Genomic DNA, 22,787 nt, shown 5'->3' on the forward strand with positions numbered 1-22,787 from the left:
TTCATAAGAGACGATAAGGCTCGAGTCGGGGTCGACAACCATAAGACCACTGCCGACCATGGAAGGGAGGGAATAAGAGAGCTGGCCAAATAACACCATCGGCAGCTGCAAACTTCGGAGGAGTCATGGTAAGTTGCAAACGGGAGTTCTGAATGTTGTCCCAATCGAAGAGGTGAGAAACAAAGGGGGGTACGAATTTTTTTGTTTGGTACGGCTATTCAGCGGTGCCACAAGAACCGACGGTCCGGCGAGCTAGCTTGCGCGAAAGCAAGCGTACCCCGTGGCAGACCGAGCATGGAAAGTTGAGGGGCTGGAGGCGAGGAGTTCTTCGCGGAGATAGGCAATAGGCGCGTCAACCCAAAACCCGTACGTAACAAAATTAATAATTTACTCCATTTACACGCACTTTAAGCAGCATATGATATCTTGATGAGCAGAAGAGTTATCGTCCGTCAATTGTGTCAATGCTTAATCGGAATATACGGAAGGTAGAACGTCGGTTAGCTGATAGCTTACCTGGCTGATACATAGCTGAGCAATTGTGTCAGATGTTAGACACTACCTTGGGTTCGCAGGTAGCTCGTTTAGCCTTTATTAGAGCGGACGAAAGTGTCGTGAACCATATTAGATGGACGGGAGCTATTTAGGAGTGCAGACTAAATGTGTCGATGTAGAGATTTTTAAATGGACACTTATTTAAGAATAGGAAAATCGACAAACGACGTTAGGCGGACATACGTCACATCCGAAAATCAAGCCACTTAATCATACAACAATTTCACATATTTTTACCCATATACATATCATACAGCCCTAATACAGGTACTATTACTTTACATAAGTATGTATATAAAAACGCAAATTTTCGATTTTGAATCACGTATATTCATAACCATTTTGCAATTAAACCTTTAAACTGAAATTTGGTACACAACTTATCGCTCCGCAATGACGAAGCCTCAAAAAACGAAAGAAAGACTCCGTAGCGAAGGTTCCGTAGAGAAGAAGGAGAATGAGGTCCCGGCGGAACAGGGCGATCAGCGACTAAACTCCGTAAACGAGGGTGGAACAGGGACGCTCGAGGAGAGCGATGATAAATGACAAGCAGGTACATCGAGTCCGAAGTCCATGCAGTTAGGTGCAGTGGGCGAAAAGCTACTGCGGAAGTTTGAACTCATGTTCGTTCAACATCAATTGGATGTGAGTCAGTCAACGACGGATGCAACCAAAGAGGTCGTTAAAACGTTACGCAAATATATGAACGGTCTAGCAGACAGGTTATCCTGCCTGCAAAGGGGGGATACAGGCACTCGCACGCCCACAGGGAATTCGAGGGCCGATTCGAGTAGGGTTTCTGAGAGCATTGGTCAGGGAGAAGATAATGGTAGCTCGATAAGGACCGAAACCGGAATTGGGGCTCATCGCTGGAGGCTGCACGTTGGAGGAGCTGCAGTCGGAATGCCGACGAGCCGAGAAACATCTCTCGGAGTTGGAGCAAAAAACCTTTCGCAGGAAAACCGTGGAGGAGTTGGAAACCGACCCTGCGGAGGAATGACCTGAGATAGTGGAAGCATTGTATCGACCGACAAAAGATAAATTCTCTCGGCAGAACCAGCAAAAGGACGCGGGGTCCAAAAAGCCGGTCGTCGAAGATAATGGTATGACCACCTCTCATCATCATCATCTTCCTCAACTCCTATTGGAGCATATGGCCTCGACCGCCGACTTAAATCGTATTCTGTTAGGTGCGGTTCTTGTGATATCATTCCACGTGTATCCTGCGTCTTCGAGTTCTTTATCCACAGTTCTGCGCCAAGTTTTCGCAGGTGCACCAGGTCGTCGGCTTCCTTGTGGATTCCATATCAATGCTTGTCTGGCTATGTTTACTAGAGGTCTTCTGAGAGTGTGACCAATCCATGACCATTTACGCTTGGTTATTTCTGTGGCAGCCTTAGGTTGATTTGTTCTAGACCATAAGTCGTCATTTTAAATTCTTTCCGGCCATCAAATTTTCAGGATTCGGCTCGGGCATTTATTAATAAAAATTTGTAGACGTTTCTGAATTAAAGTTGAGCTTTTCCACGTCTCGCAAGCATAAAACAGTACAGATTTAACATTCGAATTAAACAGTCGAAGCTTCGTTTTTAAAGATATTTGACTGGACTTCCACACATTTGTCAGTTGTCCAAAAGCCATTCTTGCTTGGTTTATGTGAGACTGAACGTCCGCATCTGCATCGCTTTTATTTGAGACAATACTACCAAGATAAACAACGGACTCTACACTTTCGATTTAATTTTCGTCGAGCATTAATGGCCTTGAAAAATACTGTAGCCGCAGCTTATGACTTTCTTTTTCGCTGTATTGATGCTCAGTCCGGCCTCCTTTGCACGTGTGTTGACAGCTTCTAAATTGTGTTGAAGATCAGTTCTTCTGTGACTTAGCAGACAGACATCGTCTCTAAGTGCTCTAGCTGAGTGAAAGGCGTCCACTGTGCACCGTATCCATCATTTTCTGCGTTCCTCATAATCTTGTCTAATGCCAAGATAAACAAGAGCGGCGAGAGTATGCATCCCTGTCGTACCCTGCTTTTAACTTCGAAGGGTTCTGATAGGCACCCATCGTGACTGACCCGGCACTTAGATTCGGCATACATTGCCTTTATAATGTTAATTATTTTATTGGGCATCCCTCGTTTTCGTAGTATTTCCCAAATGAATTTCCTGTCGAGGCTATCAAGCGCTTTTTTTAAGTCAATAAAAAGTCAGTAAAAAGTACAACTTATTTTCTCTTAGAGTTCCGTGCACCGCCTCTTGAATTCGGGACAGTAAGTTCGTGGAGAACACTTTCCTAGGAATCGAGAGTAAGGTGATACCTCTGTAATTGTTACAATCAGAGGTAGCTCCCTTTTTTGCGACTTTTACCAGTATGCCTTCATTCCACTGATGAGGGTAAGATTCTTCTTCCCATACCTGACGGAAGATTGGCAGTAAGGTTTCAGCTGCGGTATCTGGATCTGCTATGAGGTATTCAGCATATATGTCATCAGTTCCTGGGGCCTTGCCCTTTTTTAAGGACTTGATTGCTCAAATTATTTCATTTTTCGTAGGGAGCGCTTTCAGTAATAAGATTTCCGTTTAAGTCTTTTACTGGTTTATGGTCACTCCTGTATTTTCCGGTGAGTTCCCTGTAATCTCATACAGTTTCCTCATTATTTAATCTGACTGCCGCTTCAGCTCGACTTAGAACTTGGTCAAGGCAGAACCGACATCATGGAGCACATCATAGAAGTATTCGACGATACGGTGCTGATAAAGCAGAGGTATTATCCGATGTCTCCTCTAAAACAGAAGTACGCCTATGATGAAATCGACCGAATACTGAAGCTCGACGTTATCGGGGAAAGCTCTCCAATCGTTCTCGTCGAGAAGCCCGGCATGAAACGCCTCTGCGTGGACATGCGGAAGCTAAATGAACGCACCAAGAAAGATGCGTACCCGCCACAGCATGTTTAGGGGATCTTGTCGCGGCTCCGAGAGACCTACTTTATCTCCGGGATCGACTTGAAGGATGCCTTTTGGCAGATCCCTTTGGAGAGTTCAGAGACTGTGCCATTCCAGGTGTAATATTGCGGTATATCAACATATATCAAATTTCTGCGTCGATTTCACACAATTGAAAAAAGCAGTTAAAGTAGTTGCTGGTGGTTGTCCAGCTCTCTGCTGTACATTCTCAGTAGTGAAATAAACTCGTTGACCATTCTCTAGATGAACTGCCAAATGGACAACAACAGGATGTCTTTCGTGCAAAGGAAACGAAAAGATACGTCAAACTGCTTCATTACTGCCATTACCATTATTTTCAAATGATCGACGTCGATACAATGGATATCCGTAATTGCCTGTTATGGTATCGGGAATTAATGCTCTCGGATACCGCTTTGAACATTTCCCATCGATCATACATGGTGAATTCATATTTGTTTCACCGCATAGACCGTGAATCATGTTTTTTGTTGTCACTTCAAATAATTATGGATCGATGGTTTCATCTGGTATTTCGGCTGATATGACGCTATCAATCTCGTCCGGTGTTATTTTACGTACCAGCCATATCAATATGTGTGCGTGTGGCAAACCTCTTTTTTGCCATTCAATCGAGTACATACAACATTGTACCTTTCCAAAAAAGCTTAATTTCACAATTAAATCCATCAGTGCCTTCAATTTTTGCCGGAATACACGTGCTGTAACATCGTGTCGATCTGTTGGTGACTTACCGTCGAACAAATTATTTTTTATATCGTTCCACATCGGATTACACTTAAAAGTGATGAAAAGATCTGGTCGGCCGTATTTTCGAACATATGACATAGCATCCTGTGCATATTCGTGCATGTGGCGTGGACTACCAATATAAGAAGCTGGTAATATCGTCAGACGTCCGATATCATCCACATATGCATCATTCGCTATTGCATCTTGCAAATGTATGTACTCTTCAGATCGCAATTAGGCTTGATTGAATCGGATGAAATTGAGACGTTCAGTTTAAATTTTTGCATACATGTATTGGTGAAAAATTTACCACATCTCAGATTGTAATTTTGTTCTTGTGCACGAATCATCAATCGATAAGAATAATAATTCATCGCACTAACTTTCTTTTGAACATCTCGACCTGTAAAAAATATGTTCATTCGATTTTAAATTTTAGTTTTTATTTAATATCTCATTAATATAATGAGTATATTATTTAGCGGTTCTTAGATCTATCATTGGTATATTAATGTGATAACCATCATCACCTTTTCATTGTAGAATTGGATATTGTAATGTGTCGTAACTGCGATGAAGCTCCGAAACACGCTGTAATTGTTCATTTCTACGATGAAGTACAATATCGCGGGATTGAAGCCGATCGCCAACAATTACAATTGCCACTTCATCAATCGTCGGTACATTAGATCTTCTGGCATGCTCACCAAAAGGCGTTTTATCCGCTCTGATTATGATTTTGTGATTATCAGATGGCATACGATCGAGAGCGGTTTTGAAAAATTTCACCAATTCATTGTTCTGATGAAAAAATCTTTGGAGTCGCAAATAATCGCTCGTTTTGTATGTGCGCCAATTGTGCAACGTTCATCCAACTCACGATTTTCGTCTCCGATAAAATATATTTGCAAAAATTGATGGTTAGCGTCAGGAAATGGTAACAATGCACCCGCTCGATGATATATCTGACCTTGAATCTGTAATATGTATGCAATGTAATTCGATGTTAGATCAGAATCCTTAAAAACATTGTAGAAACTGTTACTTAGATCTACAGAACAATTAGATATTCCACATGAAGTAATCACCTTAAATTGTCTCTTATAATTTTTGTAGAACCAAAAGAAGTCATTTGAAATGATGAATTGTATTCTTGTATATGATCCATAAAATGCTTCGACATTGGTGATCCTCCAAAAATCAATGAGTGCAATGGATCAGGTGGAGTTTCAAATGCCGGCAATTTCACTTTGCCATTAGCACAACACATGCCAGCCGTTTCACCCAGAAACTTAGCTGCTTCACAATGTGGACATATCGCTCTCATTAATCCAATATATCCATGCATACTGTAATCAATTTGTGGATCTTAATTAAAAGCAGCACGATACATATTTTCTAGAACACGACGTCGTATTTGTCTTGGTCGTGCTGGATTTCTTTGCCGCTGTGGTTCTGCAGATCTATTTCGTGCATATCGTTCACGTCGTGTTTCATTTTGTTGTGACAGGTCATCAATACTTTGCGCTCTTCTTTGAAGTAACATTCTGTTAGCACTACGCGTACGTCGACCGATATTTTGACGTCTGGCTCGAGGCATTTTCTTCAAGAGAAAGAAGAAAATTCACTAAAACTCCATGTTCAACGCAAGAAATTAAATTTTAGATAAGCACATGTGCAAACAAAAAATGCGCGGTCGAAATACACCCACACGTATATGTCCAAAATACAAAACGAAAATACAAACCGTGCAAAAAATTTGATGAAAAACACAATAAAACACGTGCGCACGATTAGATACAGTTGAAATCACTAAATGTGTTCTGTAAAATGAACGAAGAAAGAACATTTGAAAAAAAAAATAAATTTGAAGAGAAAAAAATTGATACCTCATTGCCACAATTTTCTACTATGTTTTGTTCAACGATACGACATACTTACAGAAGGAATTCCCATTGTATTATAAACATTGATATGAATTCCATTGAAAATGAAGAAATACTCAATTATGAATCGAAAACTACATAAATATTGAACACACGTGTTGATTCTCCATAGTTCATAACAAAAAGACCTAATGTCAATATACACCGAAAGTACGATGTGACAGATATGTTGTGTTTGGTGTATCTCTTTCCATTGTATCTGAAAAATAGCCGATTAACTAATCGATATTGATTCGAAAACAGGTGGGCGAATGTTTCTAATGTTAACTTGACCCGTATTTCGAAGAAACATTATATATGTAAATCTTATGGCTATCAGATTTGGTATTCGTAAATTTGCAAGTTGAAAGGCAACAGTCAACGATTCTGTATATTCGTTTTCCCAATAAGTGATTTCTCGTCGTAAAAGAAGATTGAACACGTTGCGCCGAACGATTGTTTGTTGGGACAGTTGTGTAATGAAGAGATATTGTAAATTTTCAGTAAGGAAGCGACCATTTGAAAAGAACCAGTTGAAATTTGCGGAATGTCAGGTTTTGATTTCGAGAAATCTAATATTGACCGAAATAATGCATCAGCACTTCGTCGTAAAAAATCCGATGAACTCAATACTCTTGAATTCTTGTTGCCAAAATCCCAGCCAAAAATGAATTTGCCGATGCGAAATGTATGACATCTTCATCAGAATGCAGTCGGTCAGCAATTTCCAAGATTATTTCACCTGTAATCATGGTTGTTTCTGAAGAAAAGCAACGCAATTCTATTACAATGTTGTTTCTTTGACACAGCAAAATCACACTTAATAAATTTAGTGTGACATTACTCACCAAATTGAAGCACAGCATATACCGAATTGACTTAAATCCAGTTCATTTATTTTTTTTTTTTCACAGTTTTTATAAAAAAACAACAAAACAAAACCTATGATTTCTTTTTTCCGTTTGGTTTTCACTTGAGAAATGTCGAACGTCAAATCATAATTCTAGAAACGTCAATTCCATTGAATAATGCTAAATGGAAATAAGCACCAACTATTCCATTTCATGAAATAACGCAAATATGCAAGCACCATCTTTTGGTATGAAACGTGGCCGTAGCTTGGTGTGATATATCTCATGAACCGCTTGACCAAATTAAATCAAACTTTACAGAAACCATCTACATGATAGCACAAATGTACCGTAGAAATTTGGTGGAGCCGGTCTCAAGTTATGAAGTAACACCAAAAATGTGCACTTATTTTTATGTATATAGATTTAATGCATGTTTTAAAATAATAATATTGGACCATAAAATATTGTAACGAATTCTGGGTAATTCCTGAAGTTTACTACTCTTTATATATACTTCACTATCACGTACTTCAAAAACTAATAACGTGTTTAAATCAAATTTATTACTGATTCCTCAGCTTGCGCTGCTTTTATACTCTCGGTTATCTCGTGAAAGAGGATAAATATAATAAGAGCCGTCACCCGTTATTTTGTGGGCATTTACTTGATGTTAACTGAGAGGTAGTCGCTACTTTTTTTTGGGCGAGATGTTCATAAATGTCTTCTATACATTTTCGTGAGGTATTTGTGTTTATTTTTTCGACTGTATTTAATTATTTAATTCTCTTTCCAAAAATCACAGTTGCACAAGGTGCCTACACGGCATGAATAAATGCGAGAGAATTAAAAAATGACCCTCTCAGTCAACATTCGACATCAATTTTTTTAATTTCCAGCGAGTTACTCCACAAAATAACGAGTGACGGCCCTTATTATATTTATCCTTTTTGATCTCGTTCGTCAATTCTCCTAAGGTCTAGTCGTTTCCCAAACCTGTGTTCCGGAGCAGCTGCACCTCATGCTTGGTCACAAGCTATATATGTACATGTATATTTGTAGTTTATCCGTTTCTTCTAGCCATATGCGTGTGAGTATCAACTTCTGCTCTTAGCTGTTGACCACATATGTGTATGTGAGATATTCTTCGTCGCCTTCTATGTAAGTTTGGTTGTTTGCTGTTTTTGTTGTTGTGATTATTTACTAACAGCATAGTGATTCTAATATTCGCCACACTGCCCTCCACCAAAGGCAAATTTTCCGATCTAAACGCTACCAGCCTTTCCAAATGAACCACTTTCATTTATGTTTATAGATGGAAAAATTTCTGATATTTGTGTTTGCTGGGTTGAGCACATATTAAAACACAGTTATTGTTTTCCCCGAAGCGTTTCGACGTTCTATTTTCTCACGTCATCTTCTGGGGATCTCTTTAATGATAAATATGTAAAAATAATATACGTATTAACATTTGATACGTTTTTCTAACAATAAACATGAAACGAACACTTCAGACAATTTTTTTTATCTACTTACATTAATTATATTACAATTAAATTAACAATCGCACTTTATTTGAAACAAACATAAACAGTTGCATTTTTGTTTACATTGATTTACTTACTTACTTAATTGGCGCTTAACCTTCTAAACGGTTATGGCCGTCCAACAAGGCGCGTCAGTCGCTGCTTCGCTCCGACACCCATGCCAATTGGTCACACCAAGGGAGTTTAAATCGTTTTCCACCTGGTTCTTCCAACGGAGTGGGGACCGCCATCTACCTCTGCTTCCATAGGCGGGTTCCGATAGAAACACTTTCTTGGCCGGAGCATCATCTTTCATTCGCATAACATGGCCTAGCCAGCGCAGCCGCTGCGTTTTAATTCGCTGGATTATGTGGATGTCTGCGTATAGCTCGTACAGCTCATCATTAAATCTTCTTCGGTACTCGCCATTGCCAACGCGTAGAGGTCCATAAGTCTTTCGAAGAACTTTTCTCTCGAACACTCCCAAAGCCGCTTCATCTGCTGTTGTCACGGTCCATGCTTCTGCCCCATATAGCAGGACGGGTACGATAAGTGACTTGTAGAGTATGGTTTTCGTTCGCCGAGAGAGGACTTTACTTTTCAATTGCCTACTTAGTCCAAAGTAGCATTTATTGGCAAGATTGATTCTTCGCTGGATTTCAGTGCTGATGTTGTTGCTAGGGTTGATGCTGGTTCCCAAATAAACGAAGTCGTTTACCATTTCAAAATTACTTTGATTTGCATCTCTGAATAACAGCTGAGTAGACGCTGCTGATATTGTCAAAGTCTTCTTTAAAATTTAGTGGGTTATGTATTTGTTGTTGTATTCGTATGCTTTCAAGAGATATTTTCGTTTTTTCTCTTTTTTCAATATCTAATATTTTCATATTTGAGAAGTCCGCTATATGGATGCTCTTTGTTAAATGATGAGCTAACCCGGTGTTCGTTTTCTTGTTTGCGGGTCTGTTTTGTGTTCGTAAATACGTATACCAAGTTGTCGTTTGGTTGTCCCAATATAACATTTTCCACATTTCTCATCATCGCGAGCATTGCATGTTATTTTATAAACCACATCATTTTGTTGATCTTTTGGAATTGGATCTTTAATTTTTGTAAAAATATAATTAAGTGTGTTTGTGCGCGTAGTTAATGTTTTTGTCGCTTATTGTTTTATGTAGTATTTGATTGTCAGTAAGACCCGGTATGTATGTGTTGCGGTCACCCTGATTATTGCAGCGACCTTTCTGCTAACACTGGCTGCAAACATGTTAGAGCTAATGCAACAACTTTAAACTGCATGTTGCGAATGCAGTCAACTCAGCTGTTTTTGACATTTCTGCAGATAATGCCATGAGTTTCGTGAAAATTCTGTCCTTTTTCCGGTGATTGCTCAATGAGTTGGACGTGATCAAAAATCAGATCCCAAAATACTAGAAAAGCAACAAAAGTCAATTGGCAAATTTCATCGCGTGCTCTAAATAAGAGGCTACTTTGGTATGCCAGCACGGCGGGCAGAATTAAGCTATTGAAGTAGATTGACATCAACAAGTGTGGGCACAGCCGGCAGCGAATTTTAATAGCTGCAATTTCTTTGGACACAGTAAATTCAATGCGCTGGACTCCTAACCAGTCCATTGCTAAGAAAACGCACAGTCTTTGGATAGATAAATCGCCAGCAGGCGTAACTCCCAACGTAACAAACTAGAAGTGCCGGAACAGTTTGCTAGCAGAAATACAAGGTGAGCGTGTCCTGAAGTTTTTACATGGAAACCATCACAGCTCGGCTTTGAGCTGCATAGATCTTTGCCACAGCATTTACTCCTGCAGCATCCCAACATATTGGAGTGCATAAATAGTTGCAAGGTCACCGCAAATAGCTTGGAGGTCGCCAATACATTGAACATTCGTCGTACATTATAAAAATTTATCTGCACATTAGAGTGCGCATCCCTTTTGTTTCCCTCTCCTCTTCAAGGAGAGAATTTTCAAGAATAGTTTGACTAAATTCATCATAGTAATATTTGTGAGTCGCATGGTTTCACGCGTGTGAATAAGTGTACAGGGGCACGCCTAAAGTTGTAGGAAAACAGGACGGGGGAAATTTTAGGGATTCACCCGTAGTTTTAGCGCTCACCGGAGCAAGTAGGAGGTAGGCTGCCACAACCTAGGCGTGGATTGCACGCTCAGTACCCTGCGGTTTCCCAAACCGCTTCTCTTTTGCCGCTTTGGGCAACTTTTAACCCTTGATAATTTCGATCGACGGGCAAACTGGGCCAAGTAGATGAGACTAGGCGACATGTTTGAGTAGCTTCGAATTTTGCATAATTCGTTTTTTCCAGATTTTATTAACATAAGCACTATAGCTTTATAGGGTTACGAGGGCCGGTCGTGAGGCCCATATATATGTAACAAATACATAGTAATTAAGGACCACACGTTGTTATGAGTACAAACATGTGAATTTCATAAGAGACGATAAGGCTCGAGTCGGGGTCGACAACCATAAGACCACTGCCGACCATGAAAGGGAGGGAATAAGAGAGCTGGCCATATAACACCATCGGCAGCTGCAAACTTCGGAGGAGTGATGGTAAGTTGCAAACGGGAGTGCTGAATGTTGTCCCAATCGAAGAGGTGAGAAACAAAGGGGGGTACGAACTTTTTTGTATGGTGCGGTGCCACAAGAACCGACGGTCCGGCGAGCTAGCTTGCGCGTAAGCAAGCGTACCCCGTGGCAGACCGGGCATGGAAAGTTGAGGGGCTGGAGGCGAGGAGTTCTTCGCGGAGATAGGCAATAGGCGCGTCAACCCAAAACCCGTACGTAACAAAATTAATAATTTACTCCATTTACACGCACTTTAAGCAGCATATGATATCTTGATGAGCAGAAGAGTTATTGTCCGTTATCGTACGATGTGACAGATATGTTGTGTTGTGGTGTGTCTCTTTCCATTGATTGATATTGATTCGAAAACAGGTGGGCGATATGTTTCTAATGTTGACTTGATCCGTATTTCGAAGAAACATTGTATATGTAAATCTTATGGCTATCAGATTTGGTATTCGTAAATTTGCAAGTTGAAAGGCAACAGTCAACGATTCTGTATATTCGTTTTCCCAATAAGTGATTTCTCGTCGTGAAATAAGATTGAACACGTTGCGCCGAACCATTGTTTGTTGGGACAGTTGTGTAATGAAGTGATATTGTAAATTTTCAGTAAGGAAGCGACCATTTGAAAAGAACCAGTTGAAATTTGCGGAATGTCAGGTTTTGATTTCGAGAAATCTAATATTGACCGAAATAATGCATCAGCGCTTCGTCGTAAAAAATCCGATGAACTCGATACTCTTGAATTCTTGTTGCCAAAATCCCAGCCAAAAATGAATTTGCCGATGCGAAATGTATGACATCTTCATCAGAATGCAGTCGGTCAGCAATTTCCAAGATTATTTCAACTGTAATCATGGTTGTTTCTGAAGAAAAGCAACGCAATTCTATTACAATGTTGTTTCTTTGGCACAGCAAAAACACACTTAATAAATTTAGTGGGACATTACTCACCAAATTGAAGCACAGCATATACCGAATTTACTTAAATCCAGTTTATTTATTTTTTTTCAGTTTTTATAAAAAAACAACAAAACAAAACATATGATTTCTTTTTTCCGTTTGGTTTTCACTTGAGAAATGTCGAACGTCAAATCATAATTCTAGAAACGTCAATTCCATTGAATAATGCAAAATGGAAATAAGCACCAACTATTCCATTTCATGAAATAACGCAAATATGCAAGCACCATCTTTTGTACATGTATATTTGTAGTTTATCCGTTTCTTCTAGCCATATGCGTGTGAGTATCCACTTCTGCTATTAGCTGTTGACCACATATGTGTATGTGAGATATTCTTCGTCGCCTTCTATGTAAGTTTTGTTGCTTGCTGTTTTTGTTGTTGTGATTATTTACTAATAGCTTGGAGGTCGCCAATACATTGAACATTCGTCGTACATTATAAAAATTTATCTGCACATTAGAGTGCGCATCCCTTTTGTTTCCCTCTCCTCTTCAAGGAGAGAATTTTCAAGAATAGTTTGACTAAATTTATCATAGTAATATTTGTGAGTCGCATGGTTTCACGCGTGTGAATAAGTGTACAGGGGCACACCTAAAGTAGTAGGAAAACAGGACGGGGGAAATTGTAGGGATTCACCCGTAGTTTTAGCGCTCACCGGAGCAAGTAGGAGGTAGGCTGCCACAACCTAGGCGTGGATTGCACGCTCAGTACCCTGCGGTTTCCCAAACAGCTTCTCTTTTGCCGCTTTGGGCAACTTTTAACCCTTGATAATTTCGATCGACGGGCAAACTGGGCCAAGTAGATGAGACTAGGCGACATGTTTGAGTAGCTTCGAATTTAGCATAATTCGTTTTTTCCAAATTTTATTAACATAAGCACTATAGCTTTATAGGGTTACGAGGGCCGGTCGTGAGGCCCATATAGTATGTAACAAATACATAGTAATTAAGGACCACACGTTGTTATGAGTACAAACATGTGAATTTCATAAGAGACTATAAGGCTCGAGTCCGGGTCGACAACCATAAGACCACTGCCGACCATGGAAGGGAGGGAATAAAAGAGCTGGCCAAATAACACCATCGGCAGCTGCAAACTTCGGAGGAGTGATGGTAAGTTGCAAACGGGAGTGCTGAATGTTGCCCCAATCGAAGAGGTGACAAACAAAGGGGGGTACGATTTTTTTTGTATGGTGCGGCCATGCAGCGGTGCCACAAGAACCGACGGTCCGGCGAGCTAGCTTGCGCGTAAGCAAGCGTACCCCGTGACAGACCGGGCATGGAAAGTTGAGGGGCTGGAGGCGAGGAGTTCTTCGCGGAGATAGGCAATAGGCGCGTCAACCCAAAACCCGTACGTAACAAAATTAATAATTTACTCCATTTACACGCACTTTAAGCAGCATATGATATCTTGATGAGCAGAAGAGTTATCTTCCGTCAATTGTGTCAATGCTTAATCGGAATATACGGAAGGTAGAACGTCGGTTAGCTGATAGCTTGCCTGGCTGATACATAGCTGAGCAATTGTGTCAGATGTTAGACACTACCTTGGGTTCGCAGGTAGCTCGTTTAGCCTTTATTAGAGCGGACGAAAGTGTCGTGAACCATAGTAGATGGACGGGAGCTATTTAGGAGTGCAGACTAACGGCCCTATTCTGTGCATTTGACAAATTGTCAATAAGTTGACAAATAATCAAGATTTTTATCAACTTGATAAATTTTGTTATTCTGTGCGTAAGTTGACAACTCTAAAAAGCTCTTATGCGTATGCTTTTCCCAACACAGTGGTGAACTAAGTATTGTAAACACAAAACAACTGTTTAGCGCGAACAATTTTTAAATGGAGTCTGCAGAAACGTAAGTATTTTATTATTTTTCATTATATTTTAGTTATATTGTATTTCTTTTATAGAAAATTAAAGTGCGATAGTGCTACGCGCGAACAATTGGAGCACGACGTGTTTTTTTATAGTGCTAACCCTGAAATGGGGTCAGGAAAAAATAACCCCAGGTCACCGCAACAAATGCGCTCTCTATGGGCTCAACTGGCAGAGGAGCTAAACGCCTTAAGAGGACCAACACGTTCTGCAGAAAAATGGTAAGTTGTAGTGCAAAATTAGTGGTAATTAGTGGTATTTTTGCGCATAAAACCATTCTGCGTTGGCGGCCTTCGGCCGCGCTTATAATAAATAGTGATAGTCTAGTTGCGGGGTTGACTGCTAATACGCGTCAAAAAATATCGAGAGAAGTGTCAAAAGACGCGTATTAATCTCGAGAACAATAATCCGAAGGCGGAAAAGAAAAATTTTGTCTCTGTCCGGAGATATTTGCAGTTGAATTAGGTGATTTTCATGTGGTTGTTAATGTGTTGTACCCACAAAAAAAATAAAAAATAGTGATAGTCTAGTTGCGGGGTTGACTGCTAATACGTCTCAAAAAATATCGAGCGAAGTGTCAAAAGACGCGTATTAATCTCGCGAACAATAATCCGAAGGCGGAAAAGAAACTAGACTATCACTATTTTTTATTTTTTTTGTGGGTACAACACAATAACAACCACATGAAAATCGCCAAATTCAACTGCAAATATCTCCGGACAGAGATAAAATTTTTCTTTTCCGCCTTCGGATTATTGTTCTCGAGATTAATACGCGTCTTTTGACAATTCTCTCGATATTTTTTGACGCGTATTAGCAGTCAACCCCGCAACTAGACTATCACTATTTTTTATTTTTTTTGTGGGTACAACACAATAACAACCACATGAAAATCACCAAATTCAACTGCAAATATCTCCGGACAGAGATAAAATTTTTCTTTTCCGCCTTCGTATTATTGTTCTCGAGATTAATACGCGCCTTTTGACACTTCTCTCGATATTTTTTGACGCGTATTAGCAGTCGACCCCACATCTAGACTTTTACCAAAGTATGGATTACACCCCGGTTTTAGACCGACCTTTTCTAATTTTTGGATTTTTTGGCAATAACTTATATGTATAATATATATGTATAATATTTTCAATTTCCACTTTCGGATTATTGATACTGGAGTCAAGGCGCGTCTTTTGGTACCAACATCATTTTTGATCAATAATAAGCATTGAACCGTCTTGTAAAATGTAAACAAATTAGTTAATGGCTTTGCGTATAATTTTTTTACATACAGACGCTTGGAGTATGGAAGAGCCAGTTACGTACACGTGCACGACGTATAAAAATGAGCCAAAGGGTTACTGGTGGTGGTCCACAATGCAAATCACTTAATGAAGATCGCGCTTTGGCTACTTTTGGCTTATCAGCGGTTGATGGTGCCGGTTTAGGAAGTAGTGGACTGAACTCGCCACCACAAGAACTACCAGCAAGAACATCGTCCATATTCCAGAGTCCGTCACCAGCTGAGAGTGATACACAATCTCCAAGCCGTATCCTTGCGATGAGTCCTTTGAATTCGCCAACGGTTTTGCCGCAGCAAAACCATGCATCAGACTTATTTGTAGCAATGTGGAGACCATCATCGCCGGAGACTAATGCTGAATCAGCAAGTTTCGAACCATCGATGCCTGGTATGCCACCTCTTGAGCCAGAGACTGAGGTAAGTAATTCATATATGTTAGGGTGGGGCAAAAATATGGTTTTCCTTTTCTTGGATTGGTTTATACATACATATATTTTCTCGAAATTGAACGCTGGACAAAATTTGTTGTAGAGCGTTATACTTTCTGCAATTTTTGAGTAGAAATTTGTTGAATGATCTATCAGTAGTAAGATATCGACGTGCCATACGAAAACTAACACTCAAAATTCTGTACGAAAACTAACATTTTCGACTTGTGACTGACGAAAACTAGCAATTTTATTTTTTTGTCAGACGAAAACTAACACTTTTAGGTAGTTAGTTTTCTTCAGACATAAAATGAAATTATTAGTTTTGTCAGACACAAAATTTCTTTTGTTAGTTTTCGTATGGCACGTCGATATAATGATGTTCATAGAAGTAAAGGAAAAACTGCTATGGGATTTTTGTCCCGTTAATATTAAAAACTTATATTGGATCAGTATGCATACTTCCTTTTCCGTATACCAATAAAATAACGAAAATAATTTTTTTGGCCTCCCTAATATATAAATATGTACATAGATCGGACACTTTTAAACTGAAATTTTTTCCTTCAAGAATGCTGGAGTTTTGAATGGAAGCTCAGTCCGTATGTCTCGCGCAGAACGAAGCAAACTTATAAGTACTCTAATGAGCGATATAAGCAAACGGAATAGTTTTGAAGAACGACGGGAAAGAAGAGAGGAGGAACAGCGTCAGGAGCATCGTGAAACGATTCAAGCTATCACAACTTTAACGAGCTGCTTGACTGAACTAGTCAAAGTTTTAAAACCAAATTAAACTTAAGAATAGAGAAGTTTTACGGACTAGTAATTTTCGTTAATTATAATTGAACCAAAGACTGAATTCCTTATAAAAATATGCTAGTTAGTATAATAATAGTCCGTAAAACTTCTCTATACACATGTCAAAGTCAGGGACTGCTAATAATATTTTATTTTATTAAACAAATTGCTAGTAATAACTAGTTATTTTTCGTTTATTTTATTTTAATTGGAAAACAAATTTCAATTGGAAAATAAAAGTTATGCATATATAACAAATACCCATATTTTAGTGCCTTTACAGTATTGTTTTACCAAGGACTTTTATTTTCCAATCAAAATTAAAAAATTGAAATCATAAAAAAATAGTATGGTAAAACAATGTAAAGTAAAATTAAATGAAATGAAATAAACAAGAAAAACTGTAATATGAAATAAAATAATAAAAATTGTAATCAAATAAGATAGTATAATGAAAAATGAAATAAAATAGTAAAAATTGTAATCAAATAAGATAGAATAATGAAAAATGAAATAAAATAATAAAAATTGTAATCAAATAAGATAGAATAATGAAAAATGAAATAAAATAATAAAAATTGTAATCAAATAAAATAGAATAATGAAAAATGAAATAAAATAATAAAAATTGTAATCAAATAAAATAGTATAATGAAAAATGAAATAAAATAAGAAAAATTGTAAAAAATAAGATAAAATAAATGAGAATTATAACAAAATAAATTTAATATTTTAAAATAAATTAAATAATAGATAAAAAACTCAAATACCATAAAATAAAATGAATTAAACGAAATAAAATAAAACATAATAAAAAGTTACTAAAGTCAAACTTTATATTCTACATTATTTCACTAAGCTACATATATAACTTTATTTTTATTTTTAAATTTTTAGTTCGTCTGTGAGAGCTATTGAAATGAATTATTTCTGTTGTTACATTTATGTAATTGTTTTCTTTTGTTTTTATAAATAAAATTTAATATAGAATACATACATATTTATGTACATATAAAAATCTTGTGTGTGTCTATATGATTAGGACTACGGATTGTGATAGGGGTAGATATTTGAATGAAGATAGAAAAAGGTTAAGATAAAAAAGAGAAGGACGATATGAGAAGGTAAAAGCGAACGATTCAAGGTTCGATTCGAGCTCAAGGTCAGAGCAATAATTTTTTTCCAATGATAATTATTGTTATTTTTTAATTTTTCTAAATTTGAAAAATTGTATTTTGTTTTTGGAATAGAAAGTAGAAAATTTTTCAGACAACCTGCCATAGCTGCGCAGATAGATCCATTTCGAAGGGTGCTAAGCCTTCATCATCAGTACGCTTTAGGCATGCTGTGCTAACCATTTAGCTATACAGCGGTGGTTTGTTTGACTGGCAAATTTGCTACTTCTATTCCTTTTTACCAACTTTATTTATTCAGTGTTGCGCCATCTGGTGCAAATCACTGATAATGCTGGATTTTTGTTTATTGTCAATTACTTTGTTTGACATTATTGACAAAAACAATTGGTAAAAGCGAACAAAAAGGAAAAAAGGAGAGGTGAAGGGGCAAAATAATAAGGAGCTGAAATGATTAGGGAAGGGGTCAAATTCGATAGATACACGCAAGTAAATTTTTTAAATATAAACGTCCTTTAATGAAGGGCTATGCACGCCCATAAGTTTTTGTTTGTGTGTTTTTTAGAGACGTCCAAATTTCTTCTACACTGGAGTAACATTTGCAAACCATGAACCTAAAGCTCTCGGTGATTGTATCCCTACTTTCAAAAATGTAGAGTCGAAAAGGACATTTTAGCTATGAGTAATATTATGCTTTTTATTTGGGAAATGAAATATTTACATGTGCAGTTTTTTAAAGAGTTGATATGTATCTAGACCGTGTTCTCTCTCCCTCGCGGGTGTACTGAGTAGAGTCATTTGGATCTCTTTCGAATTCATGATCATCTTCAACGATATCTACGTCCTCTGCCATACCAGCTTTTGCCATGATGTTGTGCAATATGACGCAGCTCGTAATAATAGCAGCAGCTGTTTCGTGAGAATAATGTAGCACTCGATGCTTAAGCAAGCACCTAAAACGCGACTTCACAACACCAAATCCCCTTTCTATACAATTTCTTCCAGATGCATGTATCTTATTAAACTTCCGTTCTTTCGTGGTACTTGGGTTTGCAACTGGTGTGAGAAGCCATGGTTCCAAAGGGTATCCTTGATCTCCAATGAGCCATGATTCCCTTTGGTTGGAAGTAGAACTGGCGTTATGCTTGCGTATCAAATACTCGCGTAGGTCAGACGTTGCCCATATGCATGAGTCATGTGTCGCTCCTGGAAAGTTGGCATTTAGAAATGTAAAACGCAAGCGATGATCGCATACCTTAAAATAATTAAATTTAATAAATTGTAAATATTTTTAACAAAGGCAGAAAATACCGCTTCAACATTAATGCTGTAGTAGCCTTTTCGGTTTAGGTATTGGCTTAACGGACGCTCCATATTGTTTGAAGGCGGATCAACAATGGCAATGTGGGTGCAATCAATTGCACCTATTGTACTTTTTATGCCGAATTTCCGGAAAAACCTTAAATAGTACAAAGATTTTCGTTATAGATTTATCTGAAAAATTTCATTACCACGCATACCCTGTTTTAACAATATTCTCTTCTTCGACTGTGCGGGGAAACTCGATTTCACTGCCCTTAACTCTCACAATTAGGTTTGCCACAGATTTCAAACTTCTGGAAAAAGACGTCTGGCTCATAGGCATAGTGTAATTGTTGCCCACGCATGTTCGGTACGATCCATTAGCAAAGAAGTTCAATACCGATAGAACACGGATCGTTATTGGCAAGGAGGTTTGTTGATCATCGTGCGGTTCCAAGTCATCAATAAGGCGACGGCACAAAGAACGGGTCAAACGGAAATGTTGAACGAACACATTTTCACTTAAGGCAAATGGATTGCTGGCATCTCTCAGGGATTTTAAGTACCTCGAGCGATCTCTATTTTCCTCATTTTCCTCATCTTCACACAATAACAGCAAAAGTAATAAGTCTTCTTCCATTTTAATTCAGACACAAACACGCAATAACGTAATTTTTAGCGCAAATTTGAATTGTCAAGAGGGTTTAAGATATTGACAACTTGTCAACCAAAGAGCATATTTGACACAGAATAGAAAATACTTGATAAATAATCAAACTTGACAAATAAGCAAGATGGTGAATTTGTCAAGTGCACAGAATAGGCCTGTAAATGTGTCGATGTAGAGATTTTTAAATGGACACTTATTTTAGAATAGGACAATCGACGAACGACGTTAGGCGGACATACGTCACATCCGAAAATCAAGCCACTTAATCATACAACAATTTCACATATTTTTACCCATATACATATCACTCAGCCCTAATACAGGTACTATTACTTTACATAAGTATGTATATAAAAACACACATTTTCGATTTTGAATCACGTATATTAAAACTTCATAACCATTTTGCAACTGAAATTTGGTACACAACGTATCGCTCCGCAATGACGAAGCCTCAAAAAACGAAAGAAAGACTCCGTAGCGAAGGTTCCGTAGAGAAGGAGAATGAGGTCCCGGCGGAACAGTGCGATCAGCGACTCAACTCCGTAAACGAGGGTGGAACAGGGACGCTCGAGGAGAGCGATGATAAATGTCAAGCAGGTACATCGAGTCCGAAGTCCATGCAGTTAGGTGCAGTGCGCGAAAAGCTACTGCGGAAGTTTGAACTCAGGTTCGTTCAACATCAATTGGATGTGAGTCAGTCAACGACGGATGCAACCAAAGAGGTCGTTAAAACGTTACGCAAATATATGAACGGTCTAGCAGACAGGTTATCCTGCCTGCAAAGGGGGGATACGCACTCGCACGCCCACAGGGAATGCGAGGACCGATTCGAGTAGGGTTTCTGAGAGCATTGGTCAGGGAGAAGATGATGGTAGCTCGATAAGGACCGAAACCGGATTTGAGGCTCATCGCTGGAGGCTACACGTTGGAGGAGCTGCAGTCGGAATGCCGACGAGCCGAGAAACATCTCCCGGAATTGGAGCAAAAAACCTTTCGCAGGAAAACCGTGGAGGAGTTGGAAACCGACCCTGCGGAGGAATGACCTGAGATAGTGGAAGCATTGTATCGACCGACAAAAGATAAATTCTCTCGGCAGAACCAGCAAACGGACGCGGGGTCCAAAAAGCCGGTCGTCGAAGAGAATGGTACGAGCACCTCTCATCATCATCATCTTCCTCAACTCCTATTGGAGCATATGGCCTCGACCACCGACTTAAATCGTATTCTGTTAGGTGCGGTTCTTGTGATATCATTCCACGTGTATCCTGCGTCTTCGAGTTCTTTATCCACAGTTCTGTGCTAAGTTTTCGCAGGTGCACCAGGTCGTCGGCTTCCTTGTGGATTCCATATCAATGCTTGTCTGGCTATGTTTACTAGAGGTCTTCTGGGAGTGTGACCAATCCATGACCATTTACGCTTAGTTATTTCTGTGGCAGCCTTAGGTTGATTTGTTCTAGACCATAACTCGTCATTTGAAATTCTTTCCGGCCATCGAATTTTCAGGATTCGGCTCAGACATTTATTAATAAAAATTTGTAGACGTTTCTGAATTAAAGTTGAGCTTTTCCACGTCTCGCAAGCATAAAACAGTACAGATTTAACATTCGAATTAAACAGTCGAAGCTTCGTTTTTAAAGATATTTGACTGGACCTCCACACATTTGTCAGTTGTCCAAAAGCCATTCTTGCTTGGTTTATGTGAGACTGAACGTCCACATCTGCATCGCTTTTATTTGAGACAATACTACCAAGATAAACAACGGAATCTACACTTTCGATTTAATTTTCGTCGAGCATTAATGGCCTTGATGAAATACTGTAGCCGCAGATTATGACTTTCGTTTTCGCTGTATTGATGCTCAGTCCGGCCTCCTTTGCACGTGTCTTGACAGCTTCTAAATTGTGTTGAAGATCAGTTCTTCTGTGACTTAGCAGACAGACATCGTCTGCATATTCTAAGACCTCTAGCTGAGTGAAAGGCGTCCACTGTACACCGCATCCACCATTTTCTGCGTTCCTCATAATCTCGTCTAATGCCAAGATAAACAAGAGCGGCGAGAGTATGCATCCCTGTCGTATCCTGCTTTTAACTTCGAAGGGTTCTGATAGGCACCCATCGTGACTGACCCGGCACTTAGATTCGGCATACATTGCCTTTATAATGTTAATTATTTTATTGGACATCCCTCGTTTTCGTAGTATTTCCTGTCGAGGCTATCAAAAGCTTTTTTAAAGTCAATAAAAAGTAAATAAGCTGATGTTCTGTATTCACAGCATTGTTCAACAATGATACGGACGGTATTTATAGATCAACACAGGATCGGTTTTGTCTAAAGCCAAACTGATTTTCTCTTAGAGTTCCGTGCACCGCCTCTTGAATTCGGGACAGTAAGTTCGTGGAGAACACTTTCCTAGGAATCGAGAGTAAGGTGATACCTCTGTAATTGTTACAATCATAGGTAGCTCCCTTTTTTGCGACTTTTACCAGTATGCCTTCATTCCACTGATGAGGGTAAGATTCTTCTTCCCATACCTGACGGAAGATTGGCAGTAAGGTTTCAGCTGTGGTATCTGGATCTGCTATGAGGTATTCAGCATATATGTCATCAGTTCCTGGGGCCTTGCCCTTTTTTAAGGACTTGATTGCTCAAATTATTTCATTTTTCGTAGGGGGCGCTTTCAGTAATAAGATTTCCGTTTAAGTCTTTTACTGTTTATGGTCACTTCTGTATTTTCCGGTGAGTTCCCTGCTAATCTCATACAGTTCCCTCATTATTTAATCTGACTGCCGTTTCAGCTCGACTTAGAACTTGGTCAAGGCAGAACCGACATCATGGAGCACATCATAGAAGTATTCGACGATACGGTGCTGGTAAAGCAGAGGCATTATCCGATGTCTCCTCTAAAACAGAAGTGCGCCCATGATGAAATCGACCGAATACTGAAGCTCGACGTTATCGGTGAAAGCAACAGCTCGTGGAGCTCTCCAATCGTTCTCGTCGAGAAGCCCGGCAAGAAACGCATCTCCGTAGACATGCGGAAGCTAAATGAACGCACCAAGAAAGATGCGTACCCGACACAGCATGTTGGAGGGATCTTGTCGCGGCTCCGAGAGACTTACTTT

The 22,787-nt window shown here is 39.1% G+C and overlaps 2 protein-coding genes across 2 annotated transcripts in view; one reads left to right on the forward strand and one right to left on the reverse strand.

Moving 5' to 3' along the window:
* The window catches only part of cactin (cactin, spliceosome C complex subunit), a 282,033-nt gene that overhangs the window by 89,006 nt on the left and 170,240 nt on the right, over positions 1–22,787 (reverse strand). The gene's annotated exons all lie outside the window — the stretch shown is intronic.
* On the forward strand, positions 14,778–16,945 carry LOC137248019 (uncharacterized). The gene is made up of 2 exons (XM_067778913.1): positions 14,778–15,746; positions 16,329–16,945. The coding sequence occupies exons 1-2, from the start codon at positions 15,372–15,374 to the stop codon at positions 16,548–16,550; spliced, it is 597 nt and encodes a 198-aa protein (XP_067635014.1). The 5' UTR covers positions 14,778–15,371; the 3' UTR covers positions 16,551–16,945.

This window comes from Eurosta solidaginis, chromosome 4, assembly GCF_040869045.1.
Source record: "Eurosta solidaginis isolate ZX-2024a chromosome 4, ASM4086904v1, whole genome shotgun sequence".
Lineage (NCBI taxonomy): Eukaryota > Metazoa > Arthropoda > Insecta > Diptera > Tephritidae > Eurosta > Eurosta solidaginis.

Coding starts and splice junctions, on each gene's coding strand:
- LOC137248019 (XM_067778913.1), top strand. CDS start 15,372: ATGAGCCAAAGGGTTACTGGTGGTGGTCCACAATGCAAATCACTTAAT. Junction 15,747..16,328: donor CTCTTGAGCCAGAGACTGAG/GTAAGTAATTCA, acceptor TTTTCCTTCAAG/AATGCTGGAGTTTTGAATGG.